General features: G+C 46.0%; 1 protein-coding gene across 1 annotated transcript in view; it reads right to left on the bottom strand.

Moving 5' to 3' along the window:
* Positions 1 to 701: 701 nt before the first annotated feature.
* Positions 702 to 19,389, bottom strand: part of LOC147605633 (uncharacterized) — a 36,059-nt gene continuing 17,371 nt past the window's right edge. The window contains exons 11-17 of the mRNA XM_086793498.1: positions 3,314 to 3,514; positions 2,664 to 2,744; positions 2,402 to 2,553; positions 2,212 to 2,317; positions 1,945 to 2,112; positions 1,505 to 1,844; positions 702 to 1,369 (exon numbers count right to left, since the gene is read on the bottom strand). Of these exons, the coding sequence (XP_086649624.1) occupies positions 1,221 to 1,369; positions 1,505 to 1,844; positions 1,945 to 2,112; positions 2,212 to 2,317; positions 2,402 to 2,553; positions 2,664 to 2,744; positions 3,314 to 3,514 (1,197 nt within the window). The 3' untranslated portion in view covers positions 702 to 1,220. The remainder of the gene's footprint in view (positions 1,370 to 1,504; positions 1,845 to 1,944; positions 2,113 to 2,211; positions 2,318 to 2,401; positions 2,554 to 2,663; positions 2,745 to 3,313; positions 3,515 to 19,389) is intronic.

Here is a 19,389-nt window from a genome sequence, read left to right as displayed (position 1 = left end):
CAAAGAAAGCATGGCATATCATTGCCTTCAAAAATTAGCAAAGACAGCATTAATGGAGAGGCTTGACTCCTAAGTGAATTGTAGCAAGGTAAATAGTGCATCATTGGATTCAATAAATCGCCACACATTTCTCACCAACAATTGAGTATCCTCTAAGGTCTTAACAATCAAGAGTGAATCAAAGACCTTAGAGGATACTCAATTGTTGGTGAGAAATCATCAAGACACCTGGCCAAATTTGGAGGGCCAAATGCATACACAAATTTTCATATGCAGGCAGGCTCTTTTAGTCTGACATCTCTCAAAGGTTTAGCTTTATATAGAGGGTGCAAGATGTTTCCAGATAAACGACTGCCAAACAAATTCCTTTCCAGCAATTGCCCCTCTCTCAGCATCTCCGGTACAGAAAAAACTTAGCATCATCTTCTTAAAACCGCAGTGTTCCTAGATAGAAATCATAACTAGTAACATTTGGCTGTTCTGACATACTTTAGATAACTTTTTTGCAAATTAAAGAAAGAGGCAGCTGCACTATTCAAGGCCTGAATGCTTACCCTTCAATTTCGTTTAAAGCTCAAACCTATTCCTCTTTAAAGCTGCAATCAATACGTAAAGAGCAACTTCAACAACCATTTCAGAAAGTGCAACAAGACAAACTATGAAGAATAGACTCTTGCATGATGACACGTAGGGACCCAAGCTTTGTACCAGTTAATAACACTGATTTTTTCAATGAGGAACTTCAAAAGCCTTCAATACATGAAGCCCCGGCTTGGAAGTACAAATACAATTCCATATACCAGCAAGTACCAGGTGGAAGGTAGATGCGAGTAACTGTGATGTACTTGCAAGTATGACATCAGCAACCTCCTCTTCAAAAAAACCTGGCAAAGCTTTTTGGCTGCATGCTTGTAGCAGACTTTCCTCGTGGAATCAGATTTTCATTCTGTGTCAGGTTCATAAGACAGAACAAGTATACATGCAATTGGTGGTTCGTCTTTTGCGCTGTGAGAATGGCTTCTTTCGCAAAGAGAAAGCTGAAAGTGCTGCAGATACATGTACCTGCGTATCCTGGGAGTGCCAAAGATGCATCTCACCAGCCAATAAATAACCTACATCCAAGGATACCATTGCCAAGACCTGTGCTCCATAATTATAATAAGAGTCCTCGCAGTTGGTCATTGTAACTTTGTTGCACATCAATAAGCTGTATCATTTTATCAGCCAGTGGTGACTTTATCTTCAGCCGATTTTCCTTTCAAAGATGCATCTGACTTTCTCTTCCCACCACGTCTCCCTCGGGTTTTCCTCTTGACCACCACAAGTAATGAGCCAGCAACACACATAACCTTTGTCGCAACTCTTGCACCTGCACATAGAAAGACCCAAATATGTGTACCTTTTCAGTCTATGGAGATCAGATGCAACAATGAGACAAGCTAGCCTTCTTGTGGAGATAAAGTAAAACTGTTGGAGTTCTTGCACTCAAAACACACTAGCTTACCAAGAGACAGTATCACAGTCTCTTTATACCCGTCGTCACGACCCAACGGTGTTAAAGCTTCTCGCTCTGACCCAACTATGCCCACAAAACCTCCTTTCATAGAGGTTCGCCAGGTATGAACTTTACCACATTCTGAGATCCCAGCACAGATGCCCGCACCAATAGTCACCTGTTTAAGCTTGTCTCCACTTGCAATGCTTGGACCCTGACCATAAACTGGGGTTGCAGGAACATTGTACACCCCAGCAGCAGGATTTGGGAGAGCATGTGTCCACTGATGCACATCTCCATCATTTGTCAGCGCAATGAAGTCTTCACCATAGCACCCGACATCAACCACCTGCAAATAGACCAATATGAGCAGCAATTCAAAGAAGTCTTCAAAGCAGGGAGCATTGATGCCAAAGAGCTAGTAGAGTAACCACATCTCTACCAAGTACCTTCCGGCCAACCAGTGTACCTACAGCAGGTTGACAGACAGAAAAAGGTGAGGACCATTTGCTTGCAAAACCAGCCGATATCAAGTTTGAACCAGGATAATAGCCTTGTCCCCATGTCCAAGCACGTCCATCATCTGTCATTATTATAGCATGATAGACTCTGCCACACTGAGTCAAACCAAAAAAAAACAGTTACTTCGAGCTCAACCATTGTACTTCCTCCCTCCATAATAGGATACTAAGCGTCTTCATTAGTGTGCTTACTACCTGAATCTTTACAGGCTTGCCAGTGTAGCCTGTCACAAGATTGACTTCTTCCATGTAATCCCTAGTAGCAGATCGTATATATACAGAGTCTGTATCAGTGATATACCTGTACAAAAAGCTCAAGCTTGGTGACACCTAGTACAGCAAGGACCAATCTAAAAGCCAGCTTCAAAAAGAGAGCACTACTTACCCTACAAATGGAGATTCGTCTGCAGCTTCTACCATTCCAACACTAACTTGGACAATCTTACCTACATCCTCTAAAGAACCTGGGTTAGACTGCAGGACAGCATCTCTCAGACCTGGATGTTGTGGCTCATCATCATATTGATATGTGTGAACCTAATAGAGCCATTCCAGTATTAATTCCATATTATGTGGTACCCCCAAAAAAAAAAACTCCTTAAATAAACAGGACATAAAAAGAGCGCTGTTAACATCTGATAACTTACAAATTCATGAGGCTGTGATCCTTGAAGGATAATATCCTCTCCATTCCTACAGACTGCAGCCAAGTAAAAAGGATCCGGAACCTGTTCATGAAGATGCTCAACTGTGAGGATAATCATTCTTGCAAGCTTCAACACAAGTTTTATATCCACCATAATCCCTTTCCAGCAGCACAAAACAGTGTTTGTATTCACATCTGACAGAACCTCTCCTCTAATTCCCGCCAAGTCATTTCATTCTCTGCCCAATGAGTACACTCAGGAGCCTTGCATTCCCTCAATTATATTGCTAAATGCACTTAACTCAGATACACTATGCACATGTATTAAGAAACTTGCAGGTGTTAATAATTTTAAAAACATACTTATTTTTGTCATTGGGCATGTAGTGCAGTTGGTTGAGGGGGTCGACTTGCTACGCCAGGGCGCAGGTTCGATCCCCACTGCCTACACCCGCATGACATCCAATGTAAGGGGGGAGGGAGGGGGACTCACGGGTGGGTGTAAAGCCCTCTCAAAAAAAGCGTACGTTTTACATGAAAAAACAGGATAATAATTTTGAAATCCCTCCATGAACAGTGTTCAAAACAGCACAAGGCACAATCTAGCTGAAAACTCGAAGATCATGACAATTCCATAGCTTTACATGGTACCTGATCCTCCTGTTCAGCTTGATAACCAGCAGAAGTCCTATCCACATCTGGCCCTGAGATATCAACTAAAATAACATTTCTGTTGTCTAATATGGAGACGTGTTCCCATTCATTGCATCGGGTGTGAACATTTGCATGTTTACATCGCCAAACCCATACTTGGCCAGCCGCAGTTAGTGCAGAAAGATGATGACGACTTGCCTGGTTAAAACACAGATTTCATATCTCAAATCAGAGGAAAGAACCACTGGCGTAGGATAAAATGAAATATACAAAACTAAAATCAGATCTATAAAAAAAGTATATAGAGCCATGAATATTTCTAAGTATTTCGCTGACAGACAATCTTGCAAGTTCCCAGCCACCCCCTCCCCCAAAACCAAAAAAAAAAGAAAGAAAGAAATACTTAGCATAACTTCTAGGAGTTCTCCAATTCCGGATCTTGTCCCTTGCCACCCATGTTAGAGGTCCACCCAACACTTGATAAAAATGAAGGAGCTGAAGCCTGAAGGTCCACTTCAGAGAAAGATAAGCAAGTAACAGCTGCCTCAATCAGGGTTAACGAAGTGGCTGCCATGGAGTCCTCCTGAGGGTGAAGACCAGAAAATGCCGAGACTTGCCAAATGAAAATGCCCACAAAACTGAAGATGCTGCCGAATGAAGACGAAAGGGACGACGGAGCCAGAGGATGGGATAAACGGAGAGGCTAAGGAGGAGAGCGAGGGGGGGGGGGGGGGGAGAGAAGCGGCGAAACAGAGGGAGTGAGGGGGGGCGGGGTGCGCAGGCGGGAGAAGGGCGGGTGTAGGTAAAGAGCAGGCGGGCAGGAGGGGAGGGCGCCGCGGGGGGGGGGGGGGGGGGGGGGGGGGGGGGGGGGACCAGCAAACAGGGGAAGAGGGGCGATGGCGAACAGGGGGGGAGGGGCGAAGGCGAACAGGGGAAGGGCCAAAGGCAAGGCGGGCAGGGGGGCAAAGGCGACGGCAGGCAGGCACAGGCACAGGCTGGGGGGGGGGGGTCGCAGCTTGCTTGATGCTGAATGTTGCCTTAAGGCTGCAAAATAATAATAATAATAATAATAATAATAAATAATCTCATAGCGGCGTGGAGATCCATCGCAAAGAACCCCATCATCATGTGTGTGTTCACTCAGGCTTGCAATTTTTTCATCAAGGCTGTGTGTTGCAAATTTTGTACCGAATAGCTTGTGTGTGCAAGGGGCGCGCAGCCAAAGGGCAAGGAGGGCCAAACGCACCAAATAAAGGGCGGACAGAGCAAGCAAGCAAGGCAGCCTACTGGTGCTTCAACGCAGCCAGACAAGAGTGGACCAAGGGGGTCTCATGGGCACTCAAAGGCCAGATCTGGGAGAGCATTAGGGCAACCAGATTCAGAAAAAAACACAGCCTATGCAGGCTGCAAACAGCACACACTCAGCAGCCATATACAGCATGGCAAAACATGACAGAAGGGCGCCTCCAAGGGGGCAGTTAGGGCAACGTTTTATACAACCAGGTATATGTGGCTACACCCACCCCTCCCCCATTGTGCAAGGATGAAACCTTCCCCCAGTCCTTGACCACAAAAAAGTGTTTGTTTTATTCAAGTACATCTGCGCATGCATGAACAGAACATGGAGTTTCGGCGGATGTCAGAGAGCTCTTTGGTTTCTAGGGAGAAATGGTGCATCATGTCACGTGCACAGCAGTGCCATGGCATAATCTCAGCATATATTCAGCATAATGCCTGTTTAGGACAGCATTTACGTCAGCATTTAAGGCTTATCATGGGCATCTACAGCAGTAGTAGCAAGCCGACTGCATTCAATGCACGGGCATGAAGACCTGACCGACCAGCTTCCCTGCAGGCCGACCGGCATACAGCAGTATATACATATTTGTTTGTCCAATACTAGCCGACGGCTGTTCATTTGGCCGACCTGCAGCCCATGAAAGTATATAAGCACAAGTCGTCGTTTTGCATTGCATCAGTCACCTTTTGAAGAAGTTAGAAGTTAGTAGAAGCATGTAGAAGGCCAGAGGTCACCCCTATGGGGTAGACCACGGGCCTAGAAGATGTACAAACAATTATGTCACCTTTTTGTACTATAATACAAATAAAACCCTGACACCAACTCTCTCTCTCTTTTCTCCTGTGTCTTAATCATGTTCATTCACCATCTTGTTCTTAATCAGGCTTAGGTCTATGGAGTAAAGCAGTAAAGCTTCCCGCGCATGCAACACATCAACCTCGATCAACCTCGATCTCTACACGAACCTGGCGACATAAAAGATATGGAATGAGGATTTTATCCAGTGGTTGGAGAGCTTGTTGGTAGCTTGCCGACAAGATATCCAAGCAAGAAAGGTAGCGCATACAACAATAAATCCATCCATAGCCGAGGATGCCAGAAAGCTTTCAAGAGAGGAAGTGGTATCGCTGACGTAGTCCCCAAGTAAGGAGCAGATTCTGGAGGATGAACCCAACGAGTAGACACTACCAGGCTTGGAGGCATAGTCACAGGGGACGGAGGGGACGGAGGCTTGGAACGCCGGGACGGCGAATCGGGACGGCGCAGGGACGGGGACGGACGGACGTCCCCCACCGGACGTTTCTCACAGGGGACGGCGACAGGGACGGCGCAGGGACGGGGACGGCGGTCAGGGACGGCAGAGAGCCGTTGCGCCTGCCGTTGCTCCTGCCGTTTTTGGCCGTTGCGCCTGCCTGCCCGTTTCTAGCCGTTTATGGCTGTTGGGCCTTGGCTCTTTGAGGCTTGGCCCTCTCTCTCTCTCTTGCCCTTGAGGCTTTCCTCTCTCTCTCTCTTGCCTATCTATATAAGAACAAGCCTCTACAATGCTACAAGCACACACAAGTTCACAACTCTCAAGGCTCAAGCTTTCAAGGCTCAAGCTTCTTGAATCTTCTCTCTTCCAACTTCCAAGTTCCAAGCTCTAGGGCCTAGGCTCTCACCTCTCCCTCAAGCCTCTTGAGTCTTGACTCTTCCAACTTCCAAGCCTCTAGTCTCTCTCTCTCTCTCTCTCTCTCTCTCTCTCTCTCCATATTATATTCCGACTTCCAACTTCCAAGTTCCAAGCTCTAGGGCCTAGGCTCTCACCTCTCCCTCAAGCCTCTTGAGTCTTGACTCTTCCAACTTCCAAGCCTCTAGGCTCTCTCTCTCTCTCTCTCTCTCTCTCTCTCTCTCTCTCTCGCTCGCCAGTGTCCGATGCGGCACATATTATGAGATGGAGGCACCTCCATAGTGTACCCCTCCGTCCCACATGATATTGTATCCCCTCACTATATTCCACTCACCTCCATAGCGTACCCTCCCCTCACTATATTCCAGTTCCAGTTTCATTTTCTAGGTGCCAGTAGTATCATCTTTATTTTTCATTTTCTGGGTTTTTTTATCCAGACATTGTATCAGATCCACCATGATGTAACTTTTGGTCTCATAGGTCATTATGGCCTTTCGAAGACGTTAATATAACATTTCATTTCATTTCATTTCTCTCTCTCTCATTCCTCAAGGCTCTCTCTCTCTCTCTCTCTCTCTCTCTCTCTCTCTCTCATTCCTCAAGGCTCAAGAGTCAAGCCATCTTCAACCATGGCATCCTCCTCACGTGCCGGGGCTTCTCGTAGAAGGACAACGGGATGGACATGGTGGGAGGAGGTTAACTACACCACATCCGTTCATGGAGGCGGTTCTCGGCCATGGGTATGCAAGCTTTGCCCGTACCAGCGAACGGGTGGCGCCGACAAAGTGCGAGCCCACCTCTTGCATGAGAGTGGGCATGAGGTGAGGTTTCGCATGAATGTCACACCCGAGAAGAGACGGGAACTTCTTGACAAGCTTAGCGTCTACGAAGCGGTCGAAGCGACAAGAAGGACACCACGAGTGGCCGTAGATCCCGCGACAATGGGGAGAGAAACTCAAGCCTCTACAATGGAGTCATGTGGTGGATCGGGATCATGCACACCATCACCTTCACCATCAAGTCGGAATGTTACTCCATCCACGACACCGGCACCCTCCATCTCCACGGCCTCTCAATCATTACGTGGCCCACGGCGACAATCTACACTTGGGGAGAATTGGAACCCCAAGTTGAAGGAGGAGGTGGATATGGCGGTGGCCCGCTTCTTCTTCCACGACCACATTGCCTTTCAAGCGGCTAGGTCGGGTAGGTAAGTGCAATCAATCATTGCCAATTCATCATTCATGTTTTCATCATCCTAGTCCCCTTCTCATTAGTAAATTACTTTCTTGAATAGGTCGGAATACTTCAAGGTCATGGTTAAGAAGATTGGGGAGTATGGCTCAACCTATACGCCCCCCTCATCCGAGAGCTTGCGCACTACATTGCTCGACAAGGAGAAGCGCATTGTAGAGCAAGCGGCCGACAACACAAAGCGGCAATGGGAGAGGAACGGAGTCTCCCTCATTGTGGATGGATGGAGTGACACCCGCAAGAGGAGTATTCACGGCATGGTTGCATATTCCCGCGGAGAGATGTACTTCATCTCATCTCATGATGCATCCGATACTGGGAAGAGCGAGGATGTGCTTGCGACGAAGTGGGCTACCACCATGGAGATCGTTGGCCCCGAGCATGTAGTGGGCTTTGTTGCGGATGGGGAGCCTTCCAATAGGGCGGCGGGAGCTATTCTCCAAGGTATGTATGGACATGTCACGGTGTCCTTTTGTATGGCTCATTGCCTAAACAACCTCCTCAAGGACATCGGGGCATTACCATGGATCAGCCCGCTCATTGAGGAGGCCAACACCATGGTCTCCTTTGTCCTCAACCACCAAAGACTTCGGCATGAGTTCAACAAGAGGTCCTATCTCTCTCTCCTCAAATATTCCGACACCTGGTTTGCCTACAACTTTCTCATGTTGGGCCGGTTGAAGGATTGTAGCGGTGCTTTGAGGGGGCTTTTCCTTAGCGACGAGTTTGTCGCCATGCAAGAGTCCCATACAAACACTGGCCAAGAGTGTAGGCTACGGGCGGATGACGCCTCTTGGTTGGAGCGTGTGAAGACCACAGATGCTATGGTGAGGCCCATAGTCCACCTATTGAGGATTGTAGACGCTATGCAACCATGCATACGCAAGGTCTACGAGGCCATGGATTGCATGATAGAGAAGTTGAAAGACTTCGTGCCTGACGAAGACAGATACGAGGAGATCCATGCCTTGTGTCTAGGAAGGTGGAATTCCTACTACTCTCCATTGCATGCAGCAGCTTATGTGGTGGACCCAGAATTCCAAGGCAACAAGCAGGAGAGCGACCGGGAGGTGAGCGCTGGATGGAGAATCATCTTGGATCGTCTTGTGCCTCATGCATCGGTTAGGCGCAAGATCAGGGACCAGCTTTCGATGTACAGGTCATTTCATGGCTCCTATGGCTGTCATGATGCACAAGTTGACCGCTCCAAAGTTGGTGCTGCTCTATGGTGGGAGGACTTTGGTTCAGATGGACCGGAGCTGCAGTAGCTTGCCATCCGCATACTTAGCCAGGCCGTCAGCTTCTCTTGCTTGGAGCAACTTTGGAGTACCTACAGCCACATTGCCTCTAGGAAGAGGAACCGACTCGGGGTAGAGCGTGCCAATGACCTTGTCTTCGTCAGCGCGAACTTGCGAATGCTTTGCAAGAGCGTGACCAAGAAGGCAGATTCCTTCACCAAGTGGGAGATGAGTCAACAAGAAGAGCAACAAGAGGATGAGGTGCAGGAGCAGCATGCCAGTGAGGATGAGACTGAGGATGAGCTTGCTGCTTCTTTGGCACAAGCTACCCATGACCATGAGGCGAGCACTTCACGTGGATGATCATTCACGGATCATGATTCATGGGCCTTACTACTTAGCTCTAGCCTCTAGCCTCTAGTCTTCAGCACTTTTTTGTCATTGACTCATTTGAGTCCGTCCATGTATTTTGCCTCCTTAAGGCTTAGTCCTGACTCTTGAGTCATGACTCATTTTGTATCTACTTAATTATTAATACGACTCAAAAGCTTACCATTTTAGTGTAAATTTGTGCTCATTTTGATGTACTTCCAAAGTAGAATAAGTGTAGAGTAGAAAAATTTATTTAAAAAAAAGTATTTTTTGAGTGCCGTTCCCTCCCCCGTCCCCGTTCCCTACTTATGGCCGTCCCCCGTCCCGTCCCCGTCCCCGTCCCCCGTCCCTTGTGACTATGCTTGGAGGTAATCCAAACAGATTGAGAACAACTCATCCCATAGTCCATTTCCATTTCCGAGGACAAAGACGAGTTATTGAGTGAACTTCAGATTTTCCTCTCCAAATCCATTGAGGAGGATGAGATGAGCGATTCCATAGTGGTGTCTACCATGGTAGTTGAGCATCCAGAGGCAGAGGGGCTAGGACTCAGGAGGCACTAGCGGCAAAGACATCATTGGAGAGAGTAGGTCCAATAGCCATGCTATTGGCAGTTCGAACCTGTGTGTGGAGCAGAGCTTGAGTTCACCACAAGATCCGTACCCACGTGGAGTAGTGGAGCATCAGTTGCACCTGTGCTCCAAGTAAGCAGAAGGGGATGTCAATGTGCACACTCTCCCTAGTGTGATGTATTGAGCATGAAGAAGGAGCAGTTAGAACATGGGTTTAAGTCTTTTAATAGGCGCTTATTACAGTCAATCACTCCATAAACAAGCTTCCGCAAGCACCCTATTTGTATTTTGTGTTTTCATTCACTTTTGTGTTTAGAAATCTAGTGGCCAGTTTGGCATCAAGAATGCCAAGAACTGTTTATCATTAGACCATGCACCTAAACTTGTCTTCAGACATAGTTTGTGGATCCTTCACAGAATGGTTTCATTTGAAAATAGTGTGTTGTGGTTTTGCAAGTCCACACCTTTTATAAGTTGGCCGCACACCTTTGGTAAAGGTGCCCCTTCTTTTTAATGAGGATGTGACCCTCTCATGAGCTAACGTAGAGCCCAAGGGTCACAAACCTCATCCACCTGGCACCCACCACTCACACGTGGAGGGGTGCATGGGCTCACCCACCATGTTCATCTCCTTCACTTTTATCAAACCAAAATCTATCTATTCATTGCCTTGGTGCTGCTTTCTAAATCTAATTTGGCCGTACAATGTTGCTATGCTTAGCCTGCTCCACCTACTCCATTAGCAACGGCCATACATCATCTACCCTAGAACTCCTTGGTACTTTCCTCTTGGTACTGAAAACTGTCCACCTCGATTTTGTGAGAGAGAGGTATACACGAGATTTCTCTTGTGAAGAAGAGCATAGATGAAACTAACCTATGAAAGGGAGAAGTGGCCAACCACCCTGTTGAAGAACCTTGCTAGTGTTGCCACCCGCGGCTTTTCAAAACCAAAGATTTAAGGTTGTTGCCGACAAAGTTTTCCTTGACGAATTAGTGCCTCATGGAAGCAATACTCCACTTAGGAAGAAACCCATGTCATCCAATGTAAGACCCATTTTTTGGAAGGTTGCATAGGTGGTCTCCTCAACCTTGACACCATTTTACAGGAGCTAGTGTTTGAAAAGAGAGACTAATGAGTTGTTCCCGGCTTGGAAATACTCAAGGTTGGCTGCTTTATTTCAAGTTTTCATTCAGTTTTGTATTTGGAAATCTGGTGGCCAATTTGGCACCCTCGAAGGGGGGGCGTCATCAAATTTTCTTTGATTGTTGATGCGCTCTTGTTCCTGTATATCTTGAATCATATTAAGTTGTGATTGTTTGATTGTGGATAAAACTAAGAGAAATAATGATACATGGGTCTGATTATATGGAGTTCCCTTAACTTGATTACGCTTCAATTTGCTAACTAAATCTCGGGTTATTAGTGAATCAAAGTTAGGGATTGATATTTGTATGGGTTGTAAATGTAACGATCTTACTATCTACAGACCCTTCAGGATAATAAGTCACATTTAAGCTATAAAACGATATTCCTCCTTTTAAAAAGATACACCCTACATTTCACATTTCACGACTAAATTTCAAGTCATAATTGAGTTACGTGGATGAAAGAAGAGTATGCACTCTATGTTTCAAAAAAATATACTAGTCATTTGACAACAAGACAGCTTATCGCTAAATTCTTGGTTCAATGTACGAAGCTGACTCGACATGGCCGTCAAATAAAGATCTTTGCCACCCTCCGATCCAATCTCAACCCCTCTTTTGAAGGATTAGGAGGGGACAATCCTATGCCCACCAGTAGAAGCCTCATGTGAGGTGTCCAATCGGCTAAACCAAGCTGAGATTGAACCCACATCTTCTTGCTCAAGAGTTCAACCCTTCTTTCAATAGGAAGGAGCGGACAATCCTACGCACCAATAGAATGCTAGAATTTGTGCATCTCATATTTTGGGATCTAGACCTTTTATTGGACACATGTATTTTCTCATATTTGCCTCGTTGTGGGGATTTATGCGTCGTGGGCTGCTGTCAGCCAGCCTCATGTGCAGTCGGCCAGCTCTTGGCCTTCCTATATAAAGGGCCTTGTCTCATCACTTGTTATCCATTCAATACTTATTCACAGGCATATGTTCTACACCATCTGCTGGCTGGTATTGCCATTGTAAAGCCTCTTCCTACATAATGAGATGTTCATTGTCTGATGTCTCTCTCTCTACCTCTCTCCCTCTCTCCTATGATTTTCTTCCGCATTGTGCAACTTTATCATGGTATCCTCACCTAGGTTTCCTGCTGATGCGGCCCTCCTCCTTGCATTCGTCCGACACCTTGCTGCTGTCCTCTCTCCTCCATCTGTGTTTTCTGCAAATCGCCCTCTCTGGTGGCTCCCAGTGGCGGTCCAACAGTGGCGGTCCAACGCTCGGCTTCTGCATCTGCGTTTTTCTGGTGGATTCTGGAGCAGGCGAGGTGGCTGGTTGCTGTGTTTACAGCAGTTTTTTTACGAGTTTAGGGTCTCCTACTTCAGCATTTTTTCCGGATGCTTTTTCTCTTCGTGGCTTGTATCTGACACCTAGGTACCTGGCTGCCCATATGTGCTTTTTTCTACTCATGGCACTTCGTTTCTGGAGCTTGAAGGTGGCTGCGCTTTCCTTCTTCATCATGCGTTTTCTCGTCTGGTGTTCCTGCCTTGTGTTTTCCTCGTGGAGTTCAAGGTGCAATCTAGAAGGGGGCTTTGTTGGTGATTGTTGGGCTGTTTTTACAGCTTGGATAGCAGCCGGAGGTATGTTTCTTGCTTGTGGTGCAGCCCGACAAGTGGCTCTTGCTGTTCATTTTCCTCCCCGGTTTCCCTTCCCTCCCGGTGGGTGTTTCTCAAAGGATTTTTGTGGACTGTTTTGCTGCTGTCCAGCCACTCTCTATCTCAAATTTCTGAGGGGGCTGATTGGTCCTTGTGGTTCCTGTTGCTCGAGAAGTTTTGGTGATTGTTGGTGGAGTTCTGAGATCATCGGTGGCACAAAGGCTTGCTTGCAGAGGTTAGCTATTGCCGTGGATATGGGTTCCCTCTTGGAGGAGGAATCTGTCCTTGTTTCTATGGAGAAGGTAAGGTTCCCTCCTAGTGTACAGGATCAATCACTTGCTACAGTGCAACACACAGGACGGTGTCACGACTACTCTTGTGGAAAGCAAGGTCACTTGCAAGACCAACGGTATAGCCCACGCCAGGACCAAGTTTTCAAAGAAAGGCACATGATCATATACACGTTAGTGACTCTAATACTTCTAGTGTCACCAAGGCTAGGACCTAGATGGTCAGCTTCTTTGGTTATACAAAGTTTCCCCCCATGTGCTTCCAGCCAGAGGAGGCTGTCACAAGCCTTGACTTTTTGTGCATGGGACCAATGGGGGCAAAGTTCCAAGCAAGTAAAATATCTAGTGAGGCAAGCTCATTTTTTGGAGCTATGGACTAGATGTGTTCCAAGTCTATTGCTTGGTGTAGCAGAGATTATGGACTGGATGAGTACCAAGATCATTGTTCGAGGTCTTTTCAAACGTGATGTGTTCACCGTCTACTATTGGGGGATGATGGGAGCGGTGTTTTCTGCACTCATATTTCTTTACCTCAAGCCAAGCAGATTTCTTTGTTGTTCAGGGTGGCATTTGGTTTCGAGAAGTCGGGTTGGCAAGTGCTCTTTCCAAGGTGTATCCGGTATCTGCAGTACTGGAGTATCCACAGTTGCATCTTCATCAACTTCTCTTCTTCAAACTTTTGCACACTATGAGCTGCAGAGGAATTTGTGCATCTCATATTTTGGGATCTAGACCTTTTATTGGACACACATATTTTCTCATATTTGCCTAGTTGTGGGGATTTATGGGTCGTGGGCTGTTGTCGGCCAGTTGGCCAGCTCTTGGCCTCCTATATAAAGGGCCTCATCTCATCACTTGTTATTCATTCAACACTCATTCACATGCATATGTTCTACACCATCTGTTGGCTGGTATTGCCATTGTAAAGCCTCTTGCTACATAATAAAGATGTTCATTGTCTGATGTCTCTCTCTTTGCCGCTCTCCCTCTCTCCTATGTTTTGCTTCCACATTGTGCAACTTTATCATAGAACCCTCATGTGAGGTGTCCATCGGTTATACCAAGCTGGAATTGAACCCAATACCTCTTGCTCAAGAGTTCAATCAGAATAGGAACAAACCCTTCTTTCAAATTGCTAAATCAGGAGCCTTGGATTGATTTGCGTAAATTTCTACTGTTCGGGCTGATTGTATTGCACTTCTGACTGAACTTGATCTTGTCTCTTTGCTACTCCCAAAACCTTGCAGAAAATGTGTAGAACAGGAAGAGAGGGGTCCTATAGTTGCGTTAGTTACCTTAACTTGCATTGGTAAAAATTAACTAGTCACACATTTTTTATTCTCTCTCTTTTTAGATCAGCACAAAATGGGTTGATTCTCTACAAAACCTTAGCCCTAACTAGTAAACTAACCCTTAACCTGTGTTACAACCCCACTTATCTCCTACATGCAAAACATGAGTGATTAGAACAAACCCCCTAAGAGGGGTGCACGCTAGCTCACCTCCCAACTGTAGGTTCTATGCTTCAAACCACCCCTGAGCCAGAGGCTAAGGCTCCAATCCCACGAACTATGTCAGTCAACATTGGTATACCACCAACACCTGCCTATTGAGGCCTTCGGCATGACAGTTCATGATCCGTCGGATCCAATCGTGTTCCCGACGGTAATCCTGGTCCATCACAAACCACAAAGTGAATAACTCTCGGTGAACAATAATAACCGAAGTTCACTTATATAGTGGCTACTGCTGCTAAAATAACTATCCGGTCATAAATAGCCAATACACTTGGTATTATTAACCATGAGCCTTAGCCGCCTGTATCTTGCTGGATTAGACCACTAATCCTAAAGATTAGCACCAAGTACATAGCATACTTCCCCTCTTACAACATTTCCACTCTTGGAAATAAGCAAGGGAAACACAACTACAACTGGCTGACTCCATAATCTGGTTCACCATGTCTACTCTTTCCACTCATAACTCTGCCATAGGAATTGGCTAAAAGTGCAACCACTATTCCTAAAACTATCATAGTGGAACTTAAAAAAACCAACTCATCAAAAATCTGCTTTTCGATACTTGAGCAAATTGAACTCCCTCCACCTACGTCTGCTCCTCGTGGGTGTGAAACCCACAAAACCCTCTAACAGAGGGGAAAGAGCCACAGGTCGCTGGAAGGAAGTATCAAAAGCATATAGGAAAAGCTTACTGAGACCCTCACCCGTGCATCGTGATACCTTCCACATTTAAGCCGCTCACATACCAAGTGTTACAACCCCCCACAGATCTCCTAAACGCAAAGTGCAAGTGATTAGTACAAACCCCTACAGGCTAGCTCACCTCCCAATAGTAGGTTCTACATTTCAAACCAGCCCCGAGCCAAAGACCAAGTCTCCAATCCCACAAAACAAGCCAATCCGCATTGATATACCACCAACGCTTGCCTGCTTTTTTTCGACATGATAATCTGCGATCTGTCGAATCCTGGTCCATCACAGACCACAGAGTGAATGACTCTCTGTGAAGAGTAATAACCCAAGTCCCACTTATATATGTGGCTACTGCTGCTATAAATAATTGTTTGGTCATAAATAGCCAATATACTTCGTATTACTCACCATCAGCCTTAGCCGCATGTATCAACATGCTTCCTCTAATCTCAAGGCTCCCCTAACCCTGCTGATTTAGACCGCTAATCCTAAAGATTAGCACCAGGTACATAATATACCACAGATCTCCTAAGCACAAAACACGAGTGATTAGTACAAACCCCCTAAGAGGGATGCAGGCTAGCTCACCTCCCAACCATAGATTCTATGCTTCAAACCACACCCCGAGCCACAGGCTAAGGCTCCAATCCCACAAACCATGCTAGTTAGCACTAGTATACCACCAACGCCTGCTTGCCGAGGCCTTCGGCATGATGGCCCGTCACCATCCACTGTCGAATCCAATCATGTTCCCGATGGTAATCTGGTCCATCACAAACCACAGAGTGAATAATTCTCTGAGAACAATAATAACCCACTTTAATGAACTAGAATGAACAAAATTCAATATTTACAAAAAAAATCTACTAGATCTGCTGATGACTAAACTTCTTACTAACTTTTCTCTCAATAGAGAGATAAACCCTTTTTTGACCTTGGAAGTCTAGGACTGATTTGCATTGATAACACTTGTTTAGGCTGAATCTAAAGCTTGGGACTGATTTGCATTGATTACAGTTGTTCAGGCTGAATCTACTACCCTTCTTGACTTGATCTTTTGTCTCTTGGTTACTTCCAAAAGGCTTGTAAAAAATGTGAGAATGGGGAAATAGGAGTCCTATTTTTAGAAAAGAGAGCCGACTTTATCACCTCATCCTGGGCCTTTTCTCGGGCTTGTATTGGCCAGGTACAGCGTTTGATCCGGAACTTCTTGTGGGCCGGAAGTGATGGGAGGCCAGCCAGGGCCAAGGTGGCATGGAGAGTGATCATTCAGCCACGTAGCAAAGGGGGGCTCGGAGAGAGTGGCAGGGGAGAGAGAGAGAGAGAGAGAGGCGCGAGTGCAGAAGGGAGAAAGAGAGAGGTTGGCCTGTGCGGGGGAGAGAGAGACAGAGAGAGAGAGAGTGAGAGACTCTTACGATGAGCGAGCACGACCAGGCTACCAGCACGACCAAAGAAGCAGCGAAGCCCAACACAACCAGCTCATGAGCGCCCGCCGCCGAAGAGAGAGAGAGAGCCGCACACACGTAAGAAACAGACGAAAAAAAACGTGATGTTGACGTGCGTTCGCCCTTCATTTTTTAACCTATATTAATCAAACTCCCACGTTCACTAACGTTTCCAAACGTTAGTGAACCTTTCAATCGATGTAAACGTTTGGATGCAACGTTGCGGTCAGCAGCTTGCCCGAGTTGCAGCCACCCCCGAGAGTCTCAACGACATTGCCTTTGGGATTGCCCGAAGACTCAGCAGATTTGGCAGCGGATTCTCCGCATCTTCACTATGGACAAGGCATCGACTCGGATCATCACTTGGGGTATTGTCGCTTGGGCCACCGAGGCTAGAGTGGTCAGGACTTACGAGGAGAACGTGGGAGGCCTTGCCCTTCAGGTCTCCCACCATCATATTGCAGTAGTACCAATCACAGCCCCACCTACAGATGTGTCTAGCGACCAGGCTCATTCCAGCGATGGGAGATTTGCAGTAGCATAGCATCTTGGCACATCTGGCGTGCTAGATGTAGCGATGCCATCGAGGGTACCCACACTCTGCCGGCTTAGACCATCAGGAGCATATGGCTTGACATCATTCACATCCTCTGCCATCAGTGGGGGAAGCTGTAGGGAGGTTCTAACCGCATGCAGAAGCGGCAGGAAGCCTTCTTGAGACTTTGGAGGCCTGGCCCTTTCCTCACAAATAGAGGCGGCAACCCCATTTAGCATTACAGACCACCTATGTGGTTGTCCCCCCCCCCCCCCCCCTCTTATGAGATAGCCTTCTCCTCATAGAGCGGCAGCCGAAGGAGAAACATCTCTTCCCCTTACGATCACTTGATTCCCGCCCTTATATAAGGCGAGTTTGTATTTAGCCCTTCGTGGGCCCTTTGTGGCTGTTTTTTCTTTAACTAATTGAAGGATCTTTTTCCCGAAAAAAGAAAAGAAAAGATAACTGACTTTGCGTTGATTGGCATAGCTTGCATTAATTTTCTTTTTCCATTAGTTGCATGCACACATAGCCTCTTTTGTCCTTTTTATTAAGGATCTTGCTTCTCCACAAAACCCTAACTAGTTGCCAAACATGCATCCAACGACCGAGGATGATTCATGTGACACTTAAATAGTGGAATCTTCCTTCAATCCTCCAACTCCTCATGGAATTAGAAACTTGAAATCGCGGAGACAAATATCTACTAGTTGTAACATAATACCCATCCTTTCCAGGATCTAGTAAATCCTCATACCTAGGAGATATCATACCTCCCTCTCCAAGACAACAAGCTAACTATCAAGCTCTCAGGCACTCCACCTGTGTGTCTTCAAGCTATCAAAGTTTGACGGAATCTGGGTTTTAACCCAACTCCTACCAAGCATATTCTAGCTACTGCCATAACCATATGCTTTGTAGTACCATAGGGATGTACCTCTCCCAGTACAATGGTCGCCAATAGCCGTATGCATAAAGCATAACCTCCAAAACCTAATCCCATGTCACCAGCTTGGACATTTTCCAATGTGAAAGGGGTCTGGTGGACTCTAGGATGTCTAAATAATTGGAAAGTACAAGCTTTGGAAATGGGAAATTATCCTCGAATACAAAGGATTTGCACTCCTAAAATTTAGGACAGTTATTATTTTTGGCCCGACATTATAGGAAATTATGTTCACGTCATTACGTCTGGAATTGAGCAAATACCAATAGTTGCCAAAGTACCTATGACAAATGGGCTATCAGTTGGTATATTTTTAAAGGTAAAGATTATGGGAGAACCCATCTCTTAGATTGGGACATGTGGCAACAAAGTGGATCAAAGTGAGACAAGTGGCCTCACACTTGTTACTTCAGCTATTGTGTGGCTCTCCACTTGTCATTATAGCCTTCTCTTGCCATTTTACCTCATGGGAGGCCCAAATCTATAAATTGAATCGCTCTCTCTTCATTAAGGGAGGCTCTCTTGCTGCATACTAGTCTCTACCACGGTTACAAGCTGCCCTAATGATGGCTACTCTCTTTCTCTCTCTTGAAGGCTGCCCATGAAGTATACCGGCTGTTGGCGACTATTTTGAAGGCTTCCATCGTGAACCTCACGATTGGCTTAACTATTTTAAGACAGAATCGACTATATGCTAAATTAAGTAAATGTGAGTTTTTCATGACAGACATCATTTACTTGGGACAAGAGATCACTAGAGATGGATTGAGCATTGACTATGACCGAGTTCAGAAGGTTCTGGCCTGGCCTATACCACAGACAGTGAAACAACTTTGTTCTTTTCTCGGTTTTGTTGTTTTTCTTCGAAAATCTGTGCGGGAGTACTCTCAACTCACACTACCGATGACCGACTTGTTGAAAGGTCGTGGACGTAAGTCGAATCACTTGGAATAACGATCTGGATATGGCCTTCAGACTTTTGAAAGATAAAGTCAAGGAAGCACCTATCTTAGCATTACCTAATCCTAGTCGGCCTTATGTTCTTGAAACTGATGCCAATGACTATGCAATCGGGGCTGCTCTATTTCAAGATGGTAGACCTGTTGCTTTTGAAAGTAAAAAGCTAGATGACACTCAATTTCGTTGGCCAACCCTTGAGAAGGAGCTTTATGTTGTGATTCACGCTCTCAAGGTTTGGAGACATTATTTATATGGCTCCAAGTTTGTGGTATTGACTGATCATCAGTCAATCAAGTATGTGTGTGATGCAGATGATTTAAGAGAAAGGAAAGCTCGATGGGCTAAATTAATGCAAGATTTTGATTTTGAGATTCGTTATCAAAAAGGGTCCATAATAGTGTCGCAGATGCGCTTAGTCGAATCAGAGAGGTGAATATTGTATCGTTCACCGAGATTTCTACTGACTTATTTCAGTCACTGGAAGG

Source organism: Cibotium barometz, chromosome 59 (assembly GCF_041138505.1).
Source record: "Cibotium barometz isolate CiBa-2024 chromosome 59, ASM4113850v1, whole genome shotgun sequence".
Classification (NCBI taxonomy): Eukaryota; Viridiplantae; Streptophyta; class Polypodiopsida; order Cyatheales; family Cibotiaceae; genus Cibotium; species Cibotium barometz.
This window is presented reverse-complemented; position numbering and strand designations above follow the sequence as displayed.